A 26564-nucleotide genomic window follows, 5' to 3' on the forward strand; every position below is an offset into this window, starting at 1 on the left:
ACTAGCACTAACTAGCATTAATGGTAACAATGGCTGACAATTCAATAACGTGTAGAATTCTGCAGCCCGCAAAGTGTGCTGCAGTATGACGCAACTAGAAAGAAAATCCAAATCCATATCCAGACAGCTGATGTTCCGATAGAGCTGCAAAATATGGATCCCTACAAATCAGCTGGGATAGACAATCTGAACCATCTCTTCTTAAAATTATCCACCGCCATTGTTGCAACACCTATTACTAGTCTGTTCAACCTCTTTTTCGTATCGTCTGAGATCCCTAAAGACTGGAAAGCGGCCGCGGTCATCCCCCTGTTCAAAAGGGGAGACACTCTAGACCCAAACTGTTACAGACCTAAATCCATCCTGCCCTGCATTTCTAAAGTCTTTGAAAGCCAAGTGAACAAACAGATCACTGACCATTTCAAATCCAACCGTACCTTCTCCTCTATGCAATCCGGTTTCCGAGCTGGACATGCATGGATGCACCTCAGCCAAGCTCAAGTTCCTAAACAATATCATAAACGCCATCGATGAAAGACAGTACTATGCAGCCGTCTCCATCGACCTGGCCAAGGTTTTCGACTCTGTCAATCACAGTAATCTATCGGCAGACTCAACAGCCTTGGTTTCTCAAATGACTGCCTCGCCTGGTTCATTAACTACTTCTCAGAGTTCAGTGTGTCAAATCGGAGTGTCTGTTGTCCGGACCTCTGGCAGCCTCTATAGGGGAGCCACAGGGTTAAATTCTCGGGCTGACTCTTTTCTCTGTATATATCAATGACGTCGCTCTTGCTGCGGGTGATTCTTTGATCCACCTCTACGCAGATGACACAATTCTGTATATATCTGGCCCTTCTTTGGACACTGTGTTAAGAAATCTCCAAACGAGCTTCAATGCCATACAACATTCCTTCCGTGGCCTTCAACTGCTCTTAAATGCTAGTAAAATGCATGCTTTTCAACCGATCGCTGCCCGCACCTGCCCGCCCGACTAGCATCACTACTCTGGACGGTTCTGACTTAGAATATGTGGACAACTATAAATTCCTAGGTGTCTGGCTAGACTGTAAACTCTCCTTCCAGACTCATATTAAGCATCTCCAGTCTGAAGTCTTTGCTAGGTAAAGCTCCACCTTATCTCAGCTCACTGGTCACCATAGCAACAACCACCCGTAGCACGTGCTCCAGCAGGTATTGTCACGCCCTGGTCGTAATATATTGCGTTTGTCTTCATTTATTTGGTCAGGCCAGGGTGTGACATGGGTTTATTGTGGTGTGTTTTGTCTTGGGGTTTTGTGGGGTGTTGGGTGTGTGGCTTAGTGGGGTTATCTAGCAAAGTCTATGGCTGTCGGGAGTGGTTCTCAATCAGAGGCAGGTGTTTATCGTTGTCTCTGATTGGGAACCATATTTAGGCACCCATATTCTTTGAGTGTTTTGTGGGTGATTGTTCCTGTCTTTGTGTTTGCACCAGATAGGGCTGGTTCGGTTTTCACATTTCATTATTTTGTAGTTTCTTCATGTATAGTTTTTTTCCTTCATTAAAATATCATGAATCATCATCACGCTGCATTTTGGTATATACAGGTATATTTCACTGGTCATCCCCAAAGCCAACACCTCCTTTGGCCACATTTCCTTCTGTTCTCTGCTGCCAATGACTGGAACGAATTGCAATAATCACTGAAGTTGGAGACTTACATCTCCCTCTAACTTTAAGCATCAGCTGTCAGAGCAGCATACCTGTCACGCCCTGACCTTAGAGAGCCATTTTATTTCTCTATTTGGTTAGGTCAGGGTGTGATGTGGGGTGGGCATTCTATGTTTTGTGTTTTCTATGTTTTCTATTTCTTTGTTTTTGGCCAGGTGTGGTTCTCAATCAGAGGCAGCTGTCTATCGTTGTCTCTGATTGGGAATCATACCTAGGCAGCCTTTTTCCCACCTGTGTTTGTGGGTGATTATTTTCTGTCTAGCTGTTTTGTTTGCCTGACAGAACTGTTCGCTTTCGTTCTCCTATTTGTTAAAAAAATATATATATATATCATGAACACTCACCACGCTGCCCTTTGGTACACTCCTTTCATTGATGACGAGAATCGTTACATTACCGATTGCTGCAGCTGTACACAGCCCATCTGTAAATAGCCAACCCAACAAACTACCTACCTCATCCCATATTTGCTTTAGTTTTTCTGCTCTTTGCACACCTGTATTTCTACTTGCACATCCTTATCTGCACATCTATCACTCCAGTGTTAATTGCTAAATTGTAATAACTTCGCCACTATGGCCTATTGTTTGCCTTACCTCCTTACTTAATGTGCACACACTGTATACAGATGTTTCTATTGTGTTATTGACTGTATGTTTGTTTATCCCATGTGTAACTCTGTGCTGTTGTTTTTTTCACACTGCTTTGCTTTATCTTGGTCAGGTTGCAGTTGTAAATGAGAACTTGTCCTCAAGTGGCCTACCTGGTTAAATAAAAGTGAAATATATATATATATTTTTAAGAACCACTATGTTTGGGGCCAATCCAACACAACACATCACTGAGTTCCACTTCATATTTTCAAGCATGGTGGTGGCTGCATCATGTTATGGGTATGCTTGTCATTGGAAAGGACTAGGGATTTTTCTGTTTTGGATAAAAATAAACGGAATAGAGCTAAGCACAGGCAAAGCCTTAGAGGAAAACCTGGTTCAGTGTGCTTTTCAACAGACACTGGCAGACAAATCCACCTTTCAGAAGGACAATAACTTAAAACGCAACGCCAAATATAGACTGCAGTTACTTACCAATACGACATTGAATGTTCCTGAATGGCCTAGTTACAGTTTTGACTTAAATCGGCTTGAAAATCTATGGCAAGACATAAATAGCTGAACACCAATGATCAACAACAAACCTGACAGCGCTTGAAGAAAGTTGTACAGAGACTCACAGCTCTAATCACTGCCAAAGGTGATTCTAACATGTATTGAATACTTATCTAATTTAAAATATATTAGTGTTTTATGTTCCATTACTACTTTTTGACATTACAGAGAATTTTGTGTAGATTGTTGACAATAAAAAAAAATAAAAAAATAAACTTGAATCCCACTTTGTACAAATGTAGGGGGAAGACAGGGACATTACTGTATCATACCATTACCATACGAATCACAGGGTATTTATCTCTGGCCGGGTATTCAGTATTGTTGAATAGGTTGTTTTTCATTGACTCTAACCATGTAGTGAACCTGGTTTCTGATAGCAGAGCCTTGCACAATGACATCACTTTTTCTGAGACCTGAAGTAGCAGTCACCTTCCAATCATAACAGCAGAGATTTCATGGTTTAGTGGTCCTGAGTGACCACTGGCTTTAGACTGCATTGTGCTGGTTGGAGCATGGTATCAAATCCCTGTGTGTTGGTAAATGCTGGGTACACCTATACACTGTTTAGAGTAGATGCTTGATGAATCAACAATGCGTGTGTGTGTGTGTGCGCGTGTTAGAAACTGGGTACTCTTTTACCTCATACTTCCCCTCGTTCTCATTCTTCAACTTCTCCACATCCAGCATCAGGGCCCAGGCCTGGCCTCTCAGCTGCAGGGGGAGACCCTTATACACACGCTTTACCATCTGACAGGAGAGCAGAGTAGACACAGGAGAGACAGGGGTTAGACAGGGGGAGAATGGGGAAAAACAAAATGGCAGGAGTTGAGGTAGAAGTGTAAATGTTCAATGAGCATTTAAGACTAATATAAACATTTATAAACACAAGTGAAGGGTGTGGTGTGTGTCTGTGTAAGCGAGAGAGAGCGTGAGAGAGCGAGAGAGCGCGAGAGAGCGCGAGAGAGAGAGAGTTATTCTCACCCTGTCACTGTTCCAGTATTTATCCCATTTTTTCACCATCTTCAGCCATTTTTCTACCCGTTCAATTTCCAGGTTCTTTTTCTGTCAGGGCGAAACCCGAAAATACATTTGAAACTAGGCAAAATGTTATGTATGCAAAGTGAAGACACATTAACAAGACGCATTTACACATAAGAGTATAGTACAGTACAGAACACAGTATTTACAATGTTTCTTCTAAAACTACAACCGAATGAACTCTCTTTATGGGATCATATAAAAGATCACTTGACGTGAGAACCTGGTGTCCTGCCCCCACTGCCATGACTGGCATGTGTTGGTTTGTACTGTATTGACATGTAACATTGAGGAGAGCGTATCAAGTTCTGCCCAAGGTTAAATGTGGTATTAATTGAATCAATCACGGCCACATGACCGGTTCTAAGGTGTGAGGAAGCATAGGTCCCATTCCAGAAGTGTGTGAGATTCCTAAGGATCGGCTTCACCTTAGATGGATGCCTGGGGCATGTGGCCCTGCTACAGGGTTTCACTAAGTTAGCGGAAGGTCATGGATTGGCTAATACATACACATCGAGCACGCACTAAGCATTGACATATTTCCACGGACACACACACACTACAGCTGTACCTGGAACATTACACCTCTATATGTTAGAGGTCACACTTGAAAGGTTAGTTAGTAGATTCTGTACACCACTTAACGGAAACTGTCGTGTGTCTCTTGACTCTTTCGATGCATATATTGCATTTTCACTTCTTACCTTCTCCTCATGTGCACTAGGGGCTGGCAGATCCTCGTCACTGTGGAAAAAGAATGGACAACAACAGTAAGATTCAAGTAATGTGTACAATACTGTACACAGAAACCCAGTTTGACTTACTGCAGAAACCCGAAACGGTCAGTGACTCTGTAAATACTGTAATCTGCATCCTCCCAGGGGTCAATCTCCACCCCCTCCTGTCTGCCCTGGAATAACACACAGACACAGACACATCAGAAACAGCACACAGCCCAGGTAAAACATGCAGTACGTTGGCCTGTTGCTTTAAAATGGTTAAATCAAGTCAGGCATTAGGGCCTTTGAATTTGAGCCCATTGGGAAAAACACAACACACACTGTTCTCTAGAGGACAATACACTTGATTTTAGTACAAACGCATCACATCGCTGTGCCTGTCTCAAAGACGACACAAATGGATGCATTGTGTCTGTCTATGCTGTGTTAAATCGTGGCCAATATAAAAGAAAATCTCATTGCCTTATGTACATCGTGGCGCAGATATTGCCCAAGGGGCGGAGGACAATTTTCTTTCAGGACTAGTCAATGGACTACATAGATGTGGCCAACTATTAGAAAGCATAGAAAGCTATCAGAAAGCAGGTTGCGGGCAAAGAGAGAGAGGGTCGATACATACAGCCTACAGAAACCAAACCATGCCATCACAGATGAACGGTCTCAGCGATGATGCCCTGAGGGCACACTGCAAATGGTGTCGAGTGTGAGAAAGTGAGAGGGCTAAAAATAGATCCTAGTGGAAGTCATTTGGGGAGAGAAAGCAAAGAGAGGAAAGGGGGAGATTGATATAATTAAACAGTGAAAGGGAGATGAGAAGGAATGTGTGGAAAGCGAGAGAGGGGGGGGGGGAGAACGAGAGAGAGGGGGAGAGAGCGAGAGAGACACATGGTCAGAGAACCTGCATGGACTTTCCAATATTCCTCCAAGCATACCTATGTCCGTGGCCTGGTGGATACCTGACTCTTTCTGCAATCAACAACACAATCAGAAAAATGGCCAGTCGGCTGCTTTGTTAAGGGACAATGTGGACCACCCAGACTTTCAATGTAGCAACTGTTTGCTTGTAGAGGACTACAAGATCAAAGTGACTACTCTTGGCAAAAAAGTATCGAATCTATACAAGCTACTGGGGAATCCACACCCGCTTAGTTTTTCTCTCTTTACCCCAGTAGCAGGACGCCGCTCTGGCCTGATGGAAGTGTTGTTGCCGTGTCGGCTCTCCACAGCCGACTGGCCGGTACTCTGCAGGGATCCCTCATATGAAGAGGTATCCCCCTTCCCTGGAGAATGGAGCTAGTAGGATGCTCCTGGATGACTTGGGGGATGTTCCTGTTCTCAATATTGCCAACCAGCCATGGAGATACGTCACTCGCCATGGAAGTCGAAAACAGCGTCCTCTGGTAACGGGAGCCTCATTGGAGATATTAAGCCCGGACCGGACACAGACCAGAAACAGCTTTAATGCCCTGGATCTAGAGGGTTCCGGCACGATCTTCCCTGGGGGATTGTGGTTCGAGATCAGATCCGGAGGTACTCCGGCCTATTCATCATCCACGATGGATACTACAACTGGCTCGGGTCCATCGGGCCCCACCACCCTTCCGTCCTCGAGGGGTTTGTGAAACCACTCGAGGCGAAAGAATGAACGGACTTACTCAGCCATTGCACCAGCTGTCATCATCGACAGTTCTATTGTAAGAAACACCTTGGTTCCCAGGGCAAAATCCCTGTGCTATCCTGGAGCACAAGTACAGGACATTACAAGGCTGCTTCTGACCGTTCTACGACAGATGCTGTGAGCTGATGCTGTCGTAGTCCATGTGGGGTCAAACGATATCAGGAGGGCTAGATTGGAATTTCTGAAAATGGATTTTAAAGAACTGATTCTAGCACTGAAAGATTCCAAAAAGCGGCCAATTATTTCAGGTCCTGTACCATCGTTGGGCCGCGGGTGTGAAAGTTTCAGCAGGCTACTGGCATTACACACTTGGCTAAAAGATTGCAGTAGCTCTGTTCGAATCACTTTTAAAAATAACTTTGACACTTTCTGGAAACAGATAATTCTCTACAGGAATGACGGAGTCTATCCAAATCATCTTGGCTCTTGGACTCTGTCCACACATTTCAAGGCTGCATTGAGACAATGACTTATAAATGACCCAATACCAGCTCAATTAATCCCTACGATTGTGTCGGCGAGTTGTCAAAATGTTGCAGCAAATGTACATTATCCCAGGGGAGTTGCCAGACACAATGTAAGTAACTTACTTTATGCCACCCTGCCCTGAATGTCTCTGTTGATCCTAGAGATATTGAATACAGTAATCATGTCGCTATGAACCAGAGTTATACTGTTAGCACTGAGGCGTTGTGCCCAAGTAGGTAGTCGACTGTGTGCAGATCACCCTACACTAATGGCTCAAATACAATGTCTACTTCTGATAAGCTTCCCAATAAAGCAATAAAAACAATCAAGTAACCCAGAAAAATGCTAAAAATAGCTCACCTTAACATACAGAGTCAAAAGTTAGGACACACCTACTCATTCAAGGGTTTTTCTTTATTTTTTACTATTTTCTACCTTGTAGAATAATAGTGAAGACATCAAAAAAATTAAATAACACATACGGAATCATGTAGTAACAAAAAAAGTATTAAGGAAATCTAAATATATTTTCTATTTTAGATTCTTCAAAGTAGCCACCCTTTGCCTTGATGACAGCTTTGCACACTCTTGGCATTCTCTCAACCAGCTTCATGAGGTAGTCACCTGGAATGCATTTCAAGTAACAAGTGTCTTTCCTTCTTAATGCTTTTGAGACAATCAGTTGTGTTGTGACAAGGTAGGGTTGGTATACAGAAGATAGCCCTATTAGGTAAAGAACCAAGTCTATATTATGGCAAGAAAAGCTCAAATAAGCAAAGAGAAGCGGCAGTCCATCATTACTTTAAACACATGGTCAGTCAATTTCGAGAAATGTTTAAGTTTCAAGTGCAGTCGCAAAAACCATCAAGTGCTATGATGAAACTGGCTCTCATAAGGACCGTCACAGGAAAGGAAGACCCAGAGTTACCACAGCTGCAGACGATAAGTTCATAAGAGTTACCAGCCTCAAAATTTTCAGCCCAAATAAATGCTTCACAGAGTTCAAGTAACAGACATCTCCACATCAACTGTTCAGAGGAGACTGCGTGAATCAGGCCTTCATGGTCGAACTGATGCAAAGAAACCACTACTAAAGGACACTAACAATAAGAAGAGACTTGCTTGGGCCAAGAAACATGAGCAATGTACATTAGACCTGTGGAAATCTGTCATTTGTTTTCGACTTCCATGGCGAGTGACGTATCTCCATGGCTGGTTGGCAATATTGAGAACAGGAACATCCCCCAAGTCATCCAGGAGCATCCTACTAGCTCCAGCATTGTTTGCTGTTTGGGGTTTTAGGCTGGGTTTCTGTACAGCACTTTGACATATCAGCTGATGTACGAAGGGCTATATAAATAAATTTGATTTGATTTGATTTGGTGTGATGAGTCAAATTTGAGATTTTTGGTTCCAACCACTGTTTATATTTGGACCTTTTTGGTTACTACATGATTCCATATGTGTTATTTCATAGTTCTGATGTCTTGTTCTGATGTCTACAATGTAGGATATAGCAAAAATAAAGAAAAACCCTTGAATGTGTAGGTGTGTCCAAACCTTTGACTGGTATTATACGTAGCCTGTGAGAGAACAATTACATATTTACCTGATTTGTTTGATATTAATAGTTAGCAGTCAATACTTAACAAATAGTAGGATATTTCTGTTCAGTTTAATTCAGTGTTTCTGTAAAGAGATGCTTTCCACTCTAGCTTCCTGCAGGTAGTCTGGGCATATGGTCAAGTAAAACGGGTTTTTGTAGAGATACAGTTGAAGACAGAAGTTTACATATACTGTACCTTAGGCAAATATATTTAAAGTCCGTTTTTCACAATTCCTGACATTTAATCCTAGTAAACATTCCCTGTCTTAGGTCAGTTAGGATCACCACTTTATTTTAAGAATGTGAAATGTCTGAATAATAGTAGAGAATGATTTATTCCAGCTTTTTCTTTCATCACATTCCCAGTGGGTAAGAAGTTTACATACACTCAATTAGTATTTGGCAGCATTGCCTTTAAATTGTTTATCTTGGGTCAAACGTTCCACAAGCTTCCCACAATAAGTTGGGTGAATTTTGGCACATTCCTCCTGATAAAGCTGGTGTAACTGAGTCAGGTTTGTAGGCCAGCTTGCTCGCACATGCTTTTTCAGTTCTGCCCACAAATTGTCTATGGGATTTATGTCAGGGCTTTGCGATGGCCACTCCAATACCTTGACTTTGTTGTCCTTAAGCCATTGGAAGTATGCTTGGGGTCATTGTCCATTTGGAAGACCCATTTAGGAACTATGTTTAACTTTGACTGATGTCTTGAGATGTTGCTTCAATATATCCACATCATTTTCCCCCCTCATGAAGCCATCTATTTTGTGAAGAGCGCAAAGTGCACCTCCTGCAGCAAAGCACCCCCACAACATGATGCTGCCATCCCCGTGCTTCACGGTTGGGATGGTGTTCTTTGGCTTGCAAGCCCCCCCCCTCGTTATATGGCTGTGAATGAGCTACGAATGAGCTTACATTTTCCACGTATTCCCCAAGCTGTCTACAGCATTGTGACGTCTTTTTAGGCATTTCCATAGAAGAATGGCCGTAAGGGACCATATATAGCATGTGGTCACATGGTGTCTCCCGCAGAAAATCTCGCGTAAAATACTGAGGTAGCCATTTTTCCAATCGCTTCTTATGAGAAACCAATTGCCTCGACGGATATACTATCGAATATATATGTTAAAAACACCTTGAGGATGGATCCTAAACAACGTTTGCCGTGTTTCTGCCGATATTATGGAGCAAATTTTGAAAAAAGTTTGGCGTTATAGTTGCAGCATTTTCCGGGTCGATTTCTCAGCCAAGCAATTACAAAAATAATATTTTTGGAAAAAATGAACATTTGCTATCTAACTGGGAGTCTCCTGAGTGAAAGCATCCGATGTTCTTCAAAGGTAAATTATTTGATTTGGTTGCTTTTCTTAATTTCGTGAAAATGTTGCCTGCTGCCAGCAGAGCTAGCATAGCATTATGCCATGATAAACTTACACAAATGCTTGTCTAGCGTTGGCTGTAACGCATATTTTGAAAATCTGAGATGATTTAACAAAAGGCTAAGCTTGTGTTTGAATATATTTATTTCATTTCATTTGCGATTTTCATGAATAGGAAAAGTTTCTAGGGGTATTTATGTCCGCTGCGTTATGCTAATGCATTTGAGGCTATGATTATGCTCCCGGATACGGGATTGCTCATCGCAAGAGGTTAAATAAAATTTGGGGCAAAAAGGCCAACAACTCCATCATTCATTGAATCAGATTACTAATTCGTCACAAAACCAACTGATATTGCCAACTACTTTAATGATATTTTTCATAGGCAATATTAACAAACTTAGGCATGACATACCTGCAATAAACGCTGACACTACACATCCAAGTGTAACTGACCAAATTCTGAAAGATAAGCATTGTCATTTTTTTCCGTAAAGTGAGTGAGGAAGAAGCAAAACAATAATTGTTTTGCTTATCAACAATGACAAGCCACTGGGGTCTGACAACTTGGATGGATAATAGCAGACAATATTGCCACTCCTATTTGTCCTATCTTCAATCTAAGGCTACTAGAAAGTGTGTGCCCTCAGGGCTGGAGGGAAGCAAAAGTAATTCCGCTACCCAAGAATAGTAAAGCCCACTTTACTGGCTCAAACAGCCAACCAATCAACCCATTGGTAAACTTTTGTAAACTAAATCTGTATTTTATTTTAACAAAGCGTTGCAGTTAGTTCCAGAATGTGTGGCAAGGAATAAGTTAGTCCTAAATATTTCAAAAACTGAAAGCATTGTTTTAGTAAAGTTGAGGTGACTAAACTGCTTGGAGTAACCATGAATCGTAAACTGTCCTGGTCAAAACACGTTGATACAACAGTAGCTAAGATGGGGAGAAGTATATCCATAATAAAGCGCTGCCCTGCCTTCTTAACAACACTATCAATAAGGCAGGTCCTACAGGCCCGAGTTTTGTCGCACATGGAATACTAGCACACAGCTCGGACACCCATGCATACCCCACAAGCCATGCCACCAGAGTTCTCTTTACAATCCCCAAGTCCAGAACAGACTATGGGAGGCGCACAGTGCTACACAGAGCCATGACTAAATAGAACTCTATCCCGCATCAGGTAAATGATGCAAGCAGTAGATGAGAATCAGATTTGTTTTTTAAACCCAGATAAAATAAACCTTATGGAACAGCAGGTACTGTGAAGAGACACACACAGGTACAGACACGGATATACACCAACGTTAGCATACACACACTTTGTAATATTGTTGTATGGTGGTATTATACATTTTGTATTTTACTGTAGCTATGTAGTGGTGTAATAATATTGTATGATGTACCGTTTTATCTTTTGTTTTATGTGTGATGTAAGTGCCTCAATGTGTTTGGACCCCAGGTGCAGTAGCTGCTGCCTTGGCAGCGTCTAAATAATAAATACAAATACAAATTAATGTTCACTAATGTCATGAGTTCAATCATTATCTCTAACCTAATGTCATGAGCTCAAACACATTCTCCAGTTAAGCCACTCCTTTTGCTTTTTTTGCTTTTTGTTTAGTTGTTTTCTGTCATTCTTTGTTTATCGTTCTAGTACACTTGAAAGAATGTAAATACCAAGACCATATGACATGTACATAATTCAAGAATGCATACACAGTATATTTTATACAGTATATGTATTAACACATGGCTAAATGTACAAGAATGTGTAAGAATAAATTGTCTTTATTGTCATTTATTGCCCTACTGTTGTTTTATCTGTGTCTGAAAAAAAAACATTATAAAAAAGAAATTTAAAAATGAACACTTACTGTAAGTGATTCTGCCCGAGAAGCTGGTGATTGGGGGATAAATGAGCATGGGTATGCCAAACCGTGCCAATATATCCACCAAACACCCGATTTGAGGGCAGTACCAACATATTAAAATAATGATTTACATATTTTCATTAAAAATGTTATTTTGATTAATTTATTCATACTATTTTATCCTTCCACAAGATATAGTCCCGACACAAATCTAGCTACCCAAACTGGCTTGTCGTTCGTTCTATCGGTTTGGTTTGGTTTCCAGAGATGCGACCCAGTCGTTAAGTCTTTTTGTTTTGTATCTATGGACGCGACCTAGTCGTTCATTCTAAATGTTCTATTTCCATACTGGCTGTCAACGTTCTTATCCCTTACTAGCTAGCTAGCCAACTACGGCTGACTTACAGTCACGTCAAACACTGCAGTCAAAATAAACTGAAGGTGAGAGAGCTGCATGTGAACTCTCACATTTTTTAACATGTTTTTTAGAAAAAGATAGAGTTGGAGTTAGATAAACTTGGATTTTTCAGCAGGAAATATGCAGGATGCTACCCTCCACAGCAAGGCCTTCACTCCAGATGAAAACTCCAAACCTACAACCTAATTTTGGCCAAAATTAACTGGAGAGATTACTGCTACCCATGTTTCCTTTATCCAAGCTATACGGCTCTAGCAAACAAACAGCAGAGACCTAAGGACACCATCCAACTGAGTGAGTAGTGTTTGGTCTGATGCTATTTTGAAAGCCAAGCAGAAAAATAAAATGAAAAGTACATTACAATTATGTATTTTACTTGAAGATTTTACTTTTCTGGGATATTTGGGATGCTAGCATCCCACCTGGCCAAAAGCCAGGGAAAATGCAGAGCGCCAAATTCAAATAAATTACTATAAAAATCTAACTTTCATTAAATCACACATGCAAGATAGCAAATTAAAGCTAGACTCGTTGTGAATCCAGCCAACATGTCAGATTTCAAAAAGGCTTTTCGGCGAAAGCAAAATATGCTATTATCTGAGGATAGCACCTCCGTAAACAAAGAGAGAAAAGCATATATCAACCCTGCAGGCAGGACACAAAACGCAGAAATAAAAATATAATTCATGCCTCACCTTTGACGAGCTACTTTTGTTGTCACTCCGAGTATGTCCCATAAACTTCACAAATAGTCCTTTTGTTCGATTAATTCCATCAATATATATCCAAAATGATTCAGAAAAACACTGGTTCCAACTTGCGCAACGTGACTATAAAATATCTCAAAAGTTACCTGTAAACTTTGCCAAAACATTTCAAACTACTTTAGTAATACAACTTTAGGTATTTTTTTATGTAAATAATCAATAAAATTGAAGACGGGATGATCTGTGTTCAATACCGGAGGAAAACAAACTGTAGCTATCTTTCTGGTCATGCGCCTCTATCTAACAGTACACTTACAAGTGACCCTCGTTCTGAACAGGGCTACTTCTTCATTACACAAAGGAAAAACCTCACACCAAAGACTGGTGACATCCAGTGGAAGCGGTAGGAACTGCAAGAAGGTCCCTTAGAAATCTGGATCCCCAATGAAAGCCTTATTGAAAAGACAACAAAAAAGAAATCTGAATGGTTTGTCCTCGGGGTTTCGCCTGCTAAATATGTTCTGTTATACTCACAGACATGATTCAAACAGTTTTAGAAACAGAGTGTTTTCTATCCAAATCTATTAATAATATGCATAACTTTTTTTCTGGGGATGAGTAGCGGGCAGTTGAATTTGGGCATCCATTTCATCCGGACGAGGAAAATACTGCCCCCTGTCACCAAGAAGTTAAGGCTGCCAGGCTTGCTAGGACAACTTCAATTAGCACGAAGGTGTGAAGTGAAAGGTGTTGAGGACTTTGGGCCCAACAAGTGGCAGGAGTCTTTGAAGCGCCCTTTGAAGCCCACTCCTGCTGTTCAAATACCATCCGAGGGCATTTTCTTCAAGAAATCTGCCTCCAGTTGCCTGCTGCTTGGATTCCACCTGGCGATCTGTTCACCGTCTGCCCTGGCCTGTCTCCCCCTGTCTGGTGCAGGTCTCGCCGGCTTTGTATTCATGTTACCTGATGAAATTGCTGTACAATATGATCTTGTTGCCATCTGATGCACATTCAGATGTCATATATCAGCACTGCAGAGCTCTCCCTGTCCTGTGCCGTGCCTTCCTTGATTGTATTACTTTTGATGATATCTGGAAATGTGCAGGTACACCCTGGCCCAAGAGTGGGGTCACAGCTCCAATCCAGATGTGTTGGTCATTACTGAGATGTGGTTAAGGCAGAGTGTTTTGAATACTGATGTTAACCTTTCTGGTTATAACCTTTTTTGGGTAAAACAGATCTTCCAAAGGTGGGGGAGTGGCAATCTATTCCAAGGATCACCTTCAGTGCTCGGTTGTCTCCACCATGTCTGTCCCCAAACAATTTGATTTGCTGGTTTTAAGCATTAAACTTTCAGGGTGCTATCGGGTGCTATCGTACTCCATCAGCACCAGTCTGTACCCTACCCATCCTAAGCTCTCTCCTGGCCCCTTACACTGAATTTGACCTGCCAGGTGACCTAAACTGGGACATGCTTAAACCACCTGACCAAGTACTAAAGCAATGGGACTCCCTTAATCTTTCTCAGATTATTATCAATCCCACAAGGACTACAAACACCCAGAAAAGGCTACTCTCCTCGATGTTATCCTCACAAATAATCCTGATAGGTGTCAGTCTGGTGTTTTCTGTAATGACTTAGTGATCACTGTTTTACAGCCTGTGTTCGTACTGGCTGCTCAGTGAAACGACCTGTCCTGATTTGTCATAGATGCTTGCTAATAAACGTTAATGAATATAGAAAATGGTATAGAGTCAGCTTGATCCCCTCTATCGAAGACGCTTAGACGTTCTTTTTTTATATTTTCAGTGCCATTGTTAATAAACACTCCCCCATAGAGAAAATGAGAATTAAAAACAGGTTCAGCCCCTGGTTCGACTGTGGTCTTGAAGAGTTACTTCACCTCAAGAATACCATTTGGCGAAAGGCTTGGCACACACATACTCAGGCTGACTGGATCTCGTTCAGGCAAATGATAAATAAGTGCACTCGTGGCTGACATGAGTAAGACATTAATGTGTGTTAACCCTTGCAAGGCTGTCAGCCCAGACAGCATTCCTAGCTGCGTCCTCAGAGCATGCGCAGACCAGCTGGCTGGAGTGTTTACGGACATATTGAATCTCTCCCTATCCCAGTCTGCTGTCCTCACTTGCTTCAAGATGTCCAGCACTGTTCCTGTAACCAAGAAAGCAAAGGTAACTGAACTAAATGACTATCGCCCTGTAGCACTCACTGTCACCTCCACCTTACCTGACACCCTAGACCCATTTAAAATTTGCATACCGCACCAATAGATCCACAGATGATGCAATCGCCATCACACTGCACACAGCCCTATCCCATCTGGACAAGAGGAATACCTATCTAAGAATATTGTTCATTATTGTTCAGCCTTCAACACCGTAGTACCCTCCAAGCTCATCATTAAGCTCAGGGCCCTGGGTCTGAACCCCGCCCTGTGCAACTGGGTCCTGGACTTTCTGACGGGCCACCCCCAGGTGGTGAAGGTAGGAAACAACAGCTACACTACGCTGATCCTCAAAACTGGGGCCCCACGAGGATGCGTGCTCAGCCCCCTCCTGTACTCCCTGTTCAGTCATGACTGCGTGGCCACACACACCTCCAACTCAATCATCAAGTTTGTAGATGACACAACAGTAGCAGGCCTGATTGCCAACAATGATGAGACATACAGGGAGGAGGTGAGGGCCCTGGCGGAGAGGTGCCAGGAAAATAACCTCTCCCTCAACGTCAACAAAACTAAGGAACTGATCATAGACTTCAGGAGACAGCAGAGGGATCACGCCCCCACCCATATCAACGGGACAGCAGTGGAGAAGGTGAAAAGCTTCAAGTTCCTCTGCGTACACATCACTGACAATCTAAAAAGGTCCACCCACACAGACTGTGTGGCGAATAAGGTGCAACATCACCTCTTCAACCTCAGGATGCTCAAGAAATTAGTCTTGGCTCCCAAGATCCTCACAAACTTTTACAGATGAACAATTGAGAGCAACCTGTTGGGGTGTATTACTGCCTGGTACGGCAACTGCACCGTCCGCAAATGCAGTCTGCCCAATGCATCACCGGGGGCACACTGCCTGCTCTTCAGGACAGCTACAGCACCCAATGTCACATGAAGGACAAAAAGATCATCAAGGACATCAACCACACGGCTTGCTCACCCCCGCTATCATCCAGAAGGCGAGGTCAGTACAGGTGCATCAAAGCTGAGACCAAGAGGCTGAAAAACAGCTTCTATCTCAAGGCCATCAGACTGTTAACTTCTCTAGGGTAGGGAGCAGCATTTGGAATTTTGGATGAAAAGCATGCCCAAATTAAACTGCCTCCTACTCGGGCCCAGAAGATAGGATATGCATATATTAGTAGATTTGGATAGAAAACACTCTAAAGTTTCCAAAACTGTTAAAATAATGTCTGTGAGTATAACATAACTGATTTGGCAGGCGAAAACCTGAGAAAAATCCATTCAGGAAGTAGGAACTTGTTCAATTCCATAATAGTATCCATTGACTTAGGACTCAAATTGCAGTTCCTATGCCTTCCACTAGATGTCAACAGTCTTTAGAAATTGTTTCAAGCTTGTATTCTGAAAAATGAGGGAGTAAGAGCAGTCTGATTGAGAGGACGCTGCCATGTCACATAGCTTTATCATGCACGCAACCAGAGGGAGTGCATTTATTGTTTAACTTTTATATTGACAACGTTATTGTCCTGTTGAAATATTATAGATCATTTAGGCTAAAAACAACCTGAGGATTGAATATAAACATCGTTTGACATGTTTCCATGAACTTTACGGATACAATTTTTGTCTGCCTGTTGTGACTGCGTTTGAGCCTGTGGATTACTGAAGAAAACACACGAACAAAACGGAGGTTTGCGGATATAAAGAGAGACTTTATTGAACAAAATGAACATTTATTGAATAAATGAATGTCTTCTGAGTGCAAACATATGAAGATCATCAAAGGTAAGAGATTCATTTTATCTCTATTTCTGACTTGTGTAACTCTTCTACTTGGCTGGTTACTGTTTGTAATGATTTGTCTGCTGTTCTCAAATAATTGTAAGGTATGCTTTCGCCGTAAAGCATTTTTGAAATCTGACACCATGGTTGGATTCACAAGAAGTTCATCTTTTAACCTGTGTTTAATAGTTGTATCTTTTCTGAATTTTTATAATGAGTATTTCTGTATTTGAATTTGGCGCTCTGCAATCTCACTGGATGTTGGCCAGGTGGGACGCTAGCGTTCCACATACCCTAGAGAGGTTAACAGAACTGTGGGAAAGCAGTGAATAGCCATCACTAGCCGGCTACCACCCTGCACCTTAGAGGCTGCTGACCTATGAACATAGAGATGTAATCACTGGTCACTTAAATAATGGAACACTAGTCTCAGCCAAAAAAGAAACGTCCTCTCACTGTCAACGGCGTTTATTTTCAGCAAACTTAACATGTGTAAATATTTGTATGAACATAACAAGATTCAACAACTGAGACATAAACTGAACAAGTTCCACAGACATGCGACTAACAGAAAATGAATAATGTGTCCCTGAACAAAAGGGGGGGGTCAAAATCAAAAGTAACAGTCAGTATCTGGTGTGGCCACCAGCTGCATGAAGTACTGCAGTGCATCTCCTCCTCATGGACTGCACCAGATTTGCCAGTTCTTGCTGTGATATGTTACCCCACTCTTTCACCAAGGCACCTGCAAGTTTCTGAACATTTCGGGGGAGAATGGCCCTAGCCCTCTGATCCAACAGGTCCCAGACATGCTCAATGGGATTGAGATCCGGGCCCTTCGCTGACCATGGCAGAACACTGACATTCCTGTCTTGCAGGAAGTCACGCACAGAATGAGCAGTATGGCTGGTGGCATTGTCATGCTGGAGGGTCATGTCAGGATGAGCCTGCAGGAAGGGTACCACATGAGGGAGGAGGATGTCTTCCCTGTAACGCACAGCGTTGAGATCGTCTGCAACAAGCTCAGTCTGATGATGCTGTGACACCCCGCCCCAGACCATGACGGACGCTCCACCTCCAAATCGATCCCGCTCCAGAGTACAGGCCTCGGTGTAACGCTCATTCCTTCGACGATAAAAGGCAAATCTGACCATCACCCCCGGTGAGACAAAACCGCGACTCGTCAGTGAAGAGTACTTTTTGCCAGTCCTGTCTGGTCCAGCGACGGTGGGTTTGTGCCCATAGGCGACGTTGTTGCCAGTGATGTCTGGTGAGGACCTGCCTTACAACAGGCTTACAAGCCCTCAGTCCAGCCTCTCTCAGCCTATTGCGGGCAGTCTGAGCACTGATGTTGGGATTGTGCGTTCCTGGTGTAACTCGGGCAGTTGTTGTTGCCATCCTGTACCTGTCCTGCAGGTTTAATGTTCGGATGTACCGATCCTGTGCAGGTGTTGTTACACGTGGTCTGCCACTGCGAGGACGATCAGCTGTCCGTCCTGTCTCCCTGTCTTAGTACGGCAATTTATTGGCCTGGCCACATCTGCAGTGCTCATGCCTCCTTGCAGCATGCCCAAGGCACGTTCACGCAGATGAGCAGGGACCCTGGGCATCTTTCTTTTGGTGTTTTTCAGATTCAGTAGAAAGGCCTCTTTAGTGGCCTAAGTTTTCATAACGGTGACCTTAATTGCCTACCGTCTGTAAGCTGTTAGTGTCTTATCGACCGTTCCACAGGTGCATGTTCATTAATTGTTTATGGTTCATTGAACAAGCATGGGGAACAGTGATTAAACCCTTTACAATGAGGATATGTGAAGTTATTTGGATTTTTACGAATTATCTTTGAATGACAGGGTCCTGAAAAAGGGACGCATATTTTTTATATATATATATATATGAGTTTATATACTGTATTCTACAGTATTCTAGTCAATGCCACTCGTCCTAATATTTATAAATTCCATTCTTTTACTTGTAGATTTGTGTGTATTGTTAGAAACTACTGCACTGTTGGAGCTAGGAACTCAAGCATTTCGCTACACCCGCAATAACAACTGGTAAATATGTGTATGTGACCAATAACATTTTATTTGCTTAAGCTATTTTCTTGTGACATTTATTTGATACATCCATAACAATGAGCTAATGATGCACTCTGATGAGGACACTGTTGTTCAGAGGAGCTAGCCAACAACACAGCTAACACAATCACTTCAAACTGAAGCTGGAAAGACTGCAATCTAGCTGTTATTGTTTCGTTTTACCAGTTTTTTATCGATTTCTATTTGTATATGTCCATAAAAAAATTATGCCGACACATGAATTCGAGAAACACTGCCTGCCTGTCTGTCTCAACCCGACTCCCGACACGTTCATTACTATGTGACAGCTGGAGATCGAATTTTGAATATTAAAACAATGTTGCAAATGTTGGAGAGACAGACAGTAAGGTCTATACAAATCTGCACTGTTGAAAACTAAGTGTCAGTCTAAAAGAGATAATGACTGGATGCTTGTTATAGTGGAGATGGCTGGGCTAATGAGACAGTGGATTTCGCAGTCAGATGGAACAGAGTAAATAGGCATTTTAACGTCAAAGATTTAACTCGTGGAATAGACACCGGCTGGAAAGCAGTTTTAACCAATAAGCATTCAGGATTAGACCCACCCATTGTATAATAAGTCATAACCTTGTTGACAACATCAAAGGGCAGCCACGTTGTTGTCTTTGCCAAACAGAAACAGAAATGGCACACTGACTAAAGCCATCTGCACATCACATTAAACAGAACACCCATGGTGAATTGTGCTAAAAACATGGTGTCTGTTCTGTCACCACCTGAGGTCTGAGACAGTGTGTGCTTCTTCTGTTCTTCTGTTCAAAGTCAAACACCCCATAGACAGACAGACAGAAATCACCTGATTTCTGGTTCAGTAGCTTAGAGAGACCATGGTGTAATCTATTGCTATGGTCTAGCTGTGGCCGTTGTCACAGGTGTTGCTAAGGCCAGACATGGTCCCCTCTACAGATGTAGGATTGTAATATGATCACCCAATTGCAGGATTACTTTCCTGCAATGCAGCAAATGTTTTACTTTGTAGTGTATTTAGGGTTCAAAAAGGCTTGTAAAGTTTGTCATTTCAACTTCGAACTATCAGACTTAATTTCCCCTTACAAAAAGTGTATCAAACTCTACAAAAAGGTCCATTAATTACAATAAAAATTATAACTCACATTTGTTGTTGCTGCAGGATTATTTTCCTGCTGTAGAAACAGTATGTTCTCGTGTCTCGTTGCCTGTGAGCTAAATTCAACTCTGTCTCATTCCTACTCGCTCTCTCTTGCTATTTTCGAGAGTCAACCGTCTCATTCGCTGTAGTTCTCTCTCTCGCTCTCCCTGCCTCTTGCTCTTTCCAGTGTCAGCGTGTCTGCTGACCCCAATTTGAAGAGGGAACACTGTCAGACAGATATTGCTAGGGCAATTGGGTCGCTTGAAGTTCACGTCCTCTAGTTTGTACTAAATAGACTGCAAAACCTTTCATTTTAGAATGTACACTTCACTAGGTTTTATAGAATTAACAACATACTCTTACAGTATGATTGTGTTTTCCTGGCAACTGTGACCATTTTAGATGCTTATGTATGTCTAAATCTCCTCAACATCGTATTATATAATAATTTCCTGTTACACAACAAACCACAAGCATGCTATTAGGCTTCTTCATAAACCCACACAGACAATGCTTAGCAACACACACACACACACACACACACACACACACACACACACTCACACTCGGTTTCTCTTTCTTATCCCTCTTAGAGCGACGGTCGTGCTTTTTAACGACACGCTCAAACAAGTGTGAACTCTTCCTCCTGTGTGAACAGATGGACAACACACAGGCAGAGAGGACATGTGGTACAGTCAGACGGGATAACTCCATGACATGTTCTGAAAATGGAATGCATGTTGTTTGAAGTACAAACTCAGGCCAAGTGAATCAACATCTGATCACCAAGGATGTTGCATTAGAAAATGCACTTGCTTATGTGTGGACATAACAAGACCTTTGCTGTTTGGTTTTGACTGGTGTGGTTGATCTATTTCCTTGTTTATGGAAGGTGATGGAGGTGGTGCAGTCTACCTACATAAGTAGACCGGTCTTAGACTAACTTATTCATGGATACATCAATGCAGGCCTGGAGGTAAACAGCACTATTGCCATGCTATGCTATGCTCTGCAACTAAAATGACTGTTACTGGAACTAGGTAAGAACTGAACTGATGTCTATGAACTTTCAAACCTTTATCTAGGAGTTCTCCAACTGTAGAAGCCTTTGTTGGACAGGTCGCTTGGGTTATTTTGGTCATCGGTAAACGGGAAATAACTAATAAAACAGTTTACAGCATCCTGAAAGCCTCTGAATGCTGTATTTGATGAACGCCACCCACCGTATCATATTTCAAGATGATGTCAGCGCGTTCCTCTGCTATCAATGTCTCAATGTCTTTCTTCATGTCAATATCTGAAAAGGCAAATAAAGAACAAACCATGTCAAACCAGAGATGCTTTGGCTTTGCACGGTTGTGGCCAAATGTGTTGGCAAAAGTATAACAGACATGCTCTTCATTTTACGTCGGCCTAACTGGCTACTGGATAGACATCGGTGATAAAACAAAATGTAAAAGCATGGCTGATGTCCGTTTAAAGAGAAGGTGATATTGTTTTTGTCCATTCAGTTGGTTAATTCACTATTGTTGATCATAAGCCTGTAACCGGCTCCACTACAGAGCTCTGACCAGCATGTGTCCGCTCCTCAGCTAAGTGTTGACACAGTGTCACACTACGGCTGAATGCACTTCACATGCCCTTTAGTGGTGGCATAGTTTAAAACCTGGTGGGCCACTGTGTGTGTCTATTGAGTAAGATAATAAAACCATAGTAAAAACTGCAGATTTTAACGTGTGAAAGCTGAACAGAACACAGGTTTGAGAAGCAGAGAGCAATGTGGATGTATAATATGTTGGCAGTGTGTGAAGGGGATGTCAGTGTGTGAAGGGGATGTCAGTGTGTGAAGGGGATGTCAGTGTGTGTGTCTGTCTGTTCTGTGGATCAGTAATATAAGCCCCCTGGGATCCAAGAGTCCTGCCAGTGTTTGGCTGACAGTACCCGCTAACCCCCATCTTCCTCCTCCTCCCTTCCCCGCTCTCTCTGCACCCTCCTACACAGGAATCTACCTCACACACGCACACAAACACACACACACACACACACACACACACACGTCTCTGCACAATGTAATTAGGTAATGCCAATCATCCAAAAAGTATGAAGGCAATCATTTCAAGGGCCCTCAGATGTACGTTGTGTGGGCCTGTTTGAGAAGATGGATAGCCAGTGTAGGCCTACAGCAGTATGCGTTTGACTGAGAGGTGAACATTGATTTCACGGCCCTCCAACCTGTTACAAAGCATTCTGACCTCACTGAGTTGACCTTTCCACACATGACAGAGTGTGGCATATGTATGCCTATGCCTCTGTGGTGCTACACCCCAGCAAGCACAGGTTTTTCCCTCAATCCATCATATGAACAGACCTTATCAGTGGGATCCCGACAGCACAAGAATGTTTATAGTGTACTCTCCAAAACAAAACAGCGGGATGGGCCTAATCCCAGTTAATCCACACTTTCCATGGGCTGCATCATTACCAGTGTCCTGGTTCCAGATCAGTCATAATCTGGACCACAGCAGGACACGTCCAACATCTGGATCTTATCACTATCTTTGGGGGCAGGATGACACAACCAATGGTTGTTATTTTCCAACTTGATTGCAAAGGCAGCTTCGGAACAAAGGAAATGTAATTCCATCACTCTGGTATCTCTTAACTGAAGTTATGTGACTGGCTTTCAACTAGAGGTCGACCGATGAATCGGAATGGTTTTCATAACCATCAGAAATTGGTATTTTTGGACACTGATTTTGCCGATTTTTTAAATTATTTTTTTATAACTTTATTTAACGAGGCAAGTCAGTTAAGAACACATTCTTATTTTCAATGACGGCCTAGGAACAGTGGGTTAACTACCTTGTTCAGGGGCAGAACGACAGATTTTTACCTTGTCAGCTCAGGGATTCAATCTTGCAACCTTACGGTTAACTAGTCCAACGCTCTAAACCACCTGCCTCACGAGGAGCCTGTCTGTTACGCGAATGCAGTAAGAAGCCACGGTAAATTGCTAGCTAGCATTAAACTTATCTTATAAAAGACAATTAATCAATCATAATCACTAGTTATAACTACACATGGTTGATGATATTACTAGTTTATCTAGCGTGTCCTGCGTTGCATATAATCGATGCGGTGGGCATTCGCGAAAAAGGACTGTCGTTGCTCCAACGTATACCTAACCATAAACATCAATGGCTTTCTTAAAATCAATACACAGAAAGATATATTTTTAAACCTGCAAATTTTGCTCAAAGAAAGGTTAGCAGGCAATATTAACCAGGTGAAATTGTGTCACTTCTCTTGCATTCATTGCACGCAAAGTCAGGGTATATGCAACAGTTTGGGCCGCCTGGCTTGTTGCGAACTAATTTGGCAGAATTTTACATAATTATGACATAACATTAAAGGTTGTGCAATGTAACAGCAATATTTAGACTTAGGGATGCCATCCGTTAGATAAAATACGGAACAGTTCCGTATTTCACTGAAAGAATAAACGTTTTGTTTTCGAAATTATAGTTTCTGGATTCGACCATATTAATGACCTTAGGCTCGTATTTCTGTGTATTATTATGTTATAATTAAGTCTACGATTTGATAGAGCAGTCTGACTGAGCGGTGGTAGGCAGCAGCAGGTTCGTAAGCATTCATTCAAAAAGCACTTTTGTGCGTTTTGCCAGCAGCTCTTCGCTGTGCTTCAAGCATTACGCTGTTTATGACTTCAAGCCTATCAACTCCCGAGATTAGGTTGGTGGAACCGATGTGAAATGGCTAGCTAGTTAGCGGAGTGTGCGCTAATAGCGTTTCAAACGTCACTCGCTCTGAGACTTGGGGTAGTTGTTCCCCTTGCTCTGCATGGTAACGCTGCTTTGAGGGTGGCTGTTGTCGATGTGTTCCTGGTTCGAGCCCAGGTAGAGGCGAGGAGAGGGATGAAAGCTATACTGTTACACTGGCAATACTAAAGTGCCTATAAGCACATCCAATAGTCAAAGGTATATGAAATACAAATGGTATAGAGAGAAAAAGTCCTATAATTCCTATAATAACTACAACCTAAAACTTCTTACCTGGGAATATTGAAGACTCATGTTAAAAGGAACCACCATATTCATATGTTCTCATGTTCTGAGCAAGGAACTTAAACGTTAGCTTTCTTACATGGCACATATTGCACTTTTACTTTCTTCTCCAACACTTTGTTTTTGCATTATTTAAACCAAATTGAACGTGTTTCATTATTTATTTGAGGCTAAATTGATTTTATTGATGTATTATATTAAGTTAAAATAAGTGTTCATTCAGTATTGTTGTAATTGTCATTATTACAAATAGTATTAATCGGTATCGGCTTTTTTTGGTCCTCCAATAATCGGTATCGGTATCGGCGTTGAAAAATCATAATCGGTCGACCTCTGCTTTCAACCACTGAGTGGAGATGTTTCCACAATATTGTTTACAACTACATGCAACATGGACATGATGGCACAAGTCTAATAAATGATAACTGTACTGTTTAAGGTATTAATTTTGACAGGCAGTCAAGCGCAGGCAGTCAAGCACAGGCAGTCAGGCACAGGCAGTCAGGCACAGGCAGTCAGGCACATGCAGCTAGAACAGAGTACTAGACAGTATTAGTATTAATAGTAGTAGTAGTAATAGTATTGGGAGGCTTTTGTTCCAGCTTGGCCCTAAAACATCCGATTGAGCTAACCGTGGTCTAACCTGAGGATCACAATTGTTTCAATCAGTTTCACACACACACACACACACAAACACACACACACACATATTTTGGAGTTATTTTCATTAATATAAAACACACACACAGTGTTATTAGACATAAGGTGATGATTTGAAAATACAATTACAACGACTGCATGGATGCTTTAACTTACCAGACAGGACTGGATGTCTAGAATGTGAATCAGTCTCGACCTACTGAATAATTCAGTAAGGTAGAGAATGTAGCACATGTCTGCCAGACAGACAGTGGTCCCTCATTGGCACAAATAAAACAGAGCAGAGGAGATGACTGAGGCTTCGACTGATGTCTGCACAGTACAGTACACCTGGAACTACATGGTCAGCAGATACTGATATCTGTGACTACAAGGAGAAAGACATTTGACCCTCCTGGCCTCTACCTTGTAAGCCTAACATTTGTTTGTTTATCTTAATGGGCAAAAAGGAAAAAAGTGACAACACACCCGTCCTAACCAAAGAAACTCAGGTCGGGAGACATCAATACCAATATGGTAGGCTGCTGATGGTCAGGAACAGCTTCACCTCTTTATCTCTGGTCTTACTTTCAGAATAACAAACTCAGAAGAGGGAACACGGGCGATGGCGATCCTCGCTATAAAGCTCTGAATGTGCTGCATACTATTGAAAGCGTCTGGCAGAAACTGCCATGTGGTCAGTGGTCTGAAATCATAGCAGGCATATGGAGTTACTGAGAATGTCTCTGTTGGCAGGGCAGAGGCCAGAAGAGAGGCCAGAAGAGAGACCAGAGAGGGTTTACGTAGCTGGTCGTGCCCCCAACTGATTGACTTGACTTTACTTGCCCAGAGGAAGTTGTCCCACACATACACAGGTGCAAATGGAATGAGTTAGGAACACATGCACATGCACAGGAACACACAAAACATGCATGAAAAACACACACACACATTCATTCATTACACAACGAACTGTGCATTACCACAACGACAGATAAGTGCATATATAATATTGCAAAACAATAAATACTTCTTTTTTTAAAGGAAGGAAAAATGTGTTCCTGTGTATTTTACGCTGGGCAACCTATGCAAATCCATCTATTGAATCCTATCCTAAGCAGGAAATCAAGTTACTGAAGTGTTTCTGTTCATAACCATATTCGCCACGCTACAGAGAAAGGCTACATTGATACCAAGGGGATTATATTAATTGGGTGTTGTCAGCAAAACTGCAGCCTGTAGAAAAGCAATACAGGCAACGCACAAAAGGCTAAACACGACCGCACAAGCGAGTGTTGTTGCATTCATCCGCATTTTCATAACCTATAATGTAGCATTATGTCATCAGGGGAATTACACACGAATGGCGAAACAATAAAGGACATATATTGATTATTATTTACCTTTTATTGTGGGTCTCTCTCTGCGCTATCCGTGCAGTAGAAATATTGTAAATCCCTCTTCTCATTATTCGGTTGCTCCTGGAATTTTTTGATCCACTGGAGCTGTCACCCAAATCGCGGAATCACAACAATAGCCGCCAAGTCTACAGTGGGTATACACTGGAGCACACGGGCTTCCTACATCTAACGGGATAGTGGTACATTTGTCACTGAACCGTCTGTGGTAAACTGAGCAGGCGCAGCAGCGTGTCATGCGTGACCGAAATATGTATGTCGTATGACGATGATGATGATGACTTAAAGGTACAGTCCTCCTGCATTTACAGTCCTATTTTGTTTCTACGAACCGATTCACCTCATGTACCCTACAGTGGTGGCTGATGTGAAGTATATTATGTGCTTTGGCGCCCTCTGCTGGCTGTGCG

The 26564-nt window shown here is 42.2% G+C and overlaps 1 protein-coding gene across 2 annotated transcripts in view; it reads right to left on the minus strand.

Annotated features, from left to right (window-relative positions):
• The window catches only part of LOC115112038 (USP6 N-terminal-like protein), a 42076-nt gene extending 15723 nt beyond the window's left edge, over nucleotides 1-26353 (minus strand). The window contains exons 1-6 of one of the 2 annotated variants that reach the window (XM_029638697.2): nucleotides 26140-26353; nucleotides 21236-21309; nucleotides 4743-4828; nucleotides 4623-4662; nucleotides 3862-3942; nucleotides 3520-3627 (exon numbers count right to left, since the gene is read on the minus strand). In XM_029638697.2, the coding sequence (XP_029494557.1) occupies nucleotides 3520-3627; nucleotides 3862-3942; nucleotides 4623-4662; nucleotides 4743-4828; nucleotides 21236-21301 (381 nt within the window). In that variant the 5' untranslated portion in view covers nucleotides 21302-21309; nucleotides 26140-26353. Of the gene's footprint in view, nucleotides 1-3519; nucleotides 3628-3861; nucleotides 3943-4622; nucleotides 4663-4742; nucleotides 4829-20576; nucleotides 20659-21235; nucleotides 21312-26139 lie in introns of those variants that run through there. The other variant, XM_029638696.2, reaches the window with a different exon arrangement.
• Nucleotides 26354-26564: the final 211 nt, after the last annotated feature.

Source organism: Oncorhynchus nerka, linkage group LG27 (assembly GCF_034236695.1).
Source record: "Oncorhynchus nerka isolate Pitt River linkage group LG27, Oner_Uvic_2.0, whole genome shotgun sequence".
In the NCBI taxonomy this organism is placed as follows: domain Eukaryota; kingdom Metazoa; phylum Chordata; class Actinopteri; order Salmoniformes; family Salmonidae; genus Oncorhynchus; species Oncorhynchus nerka.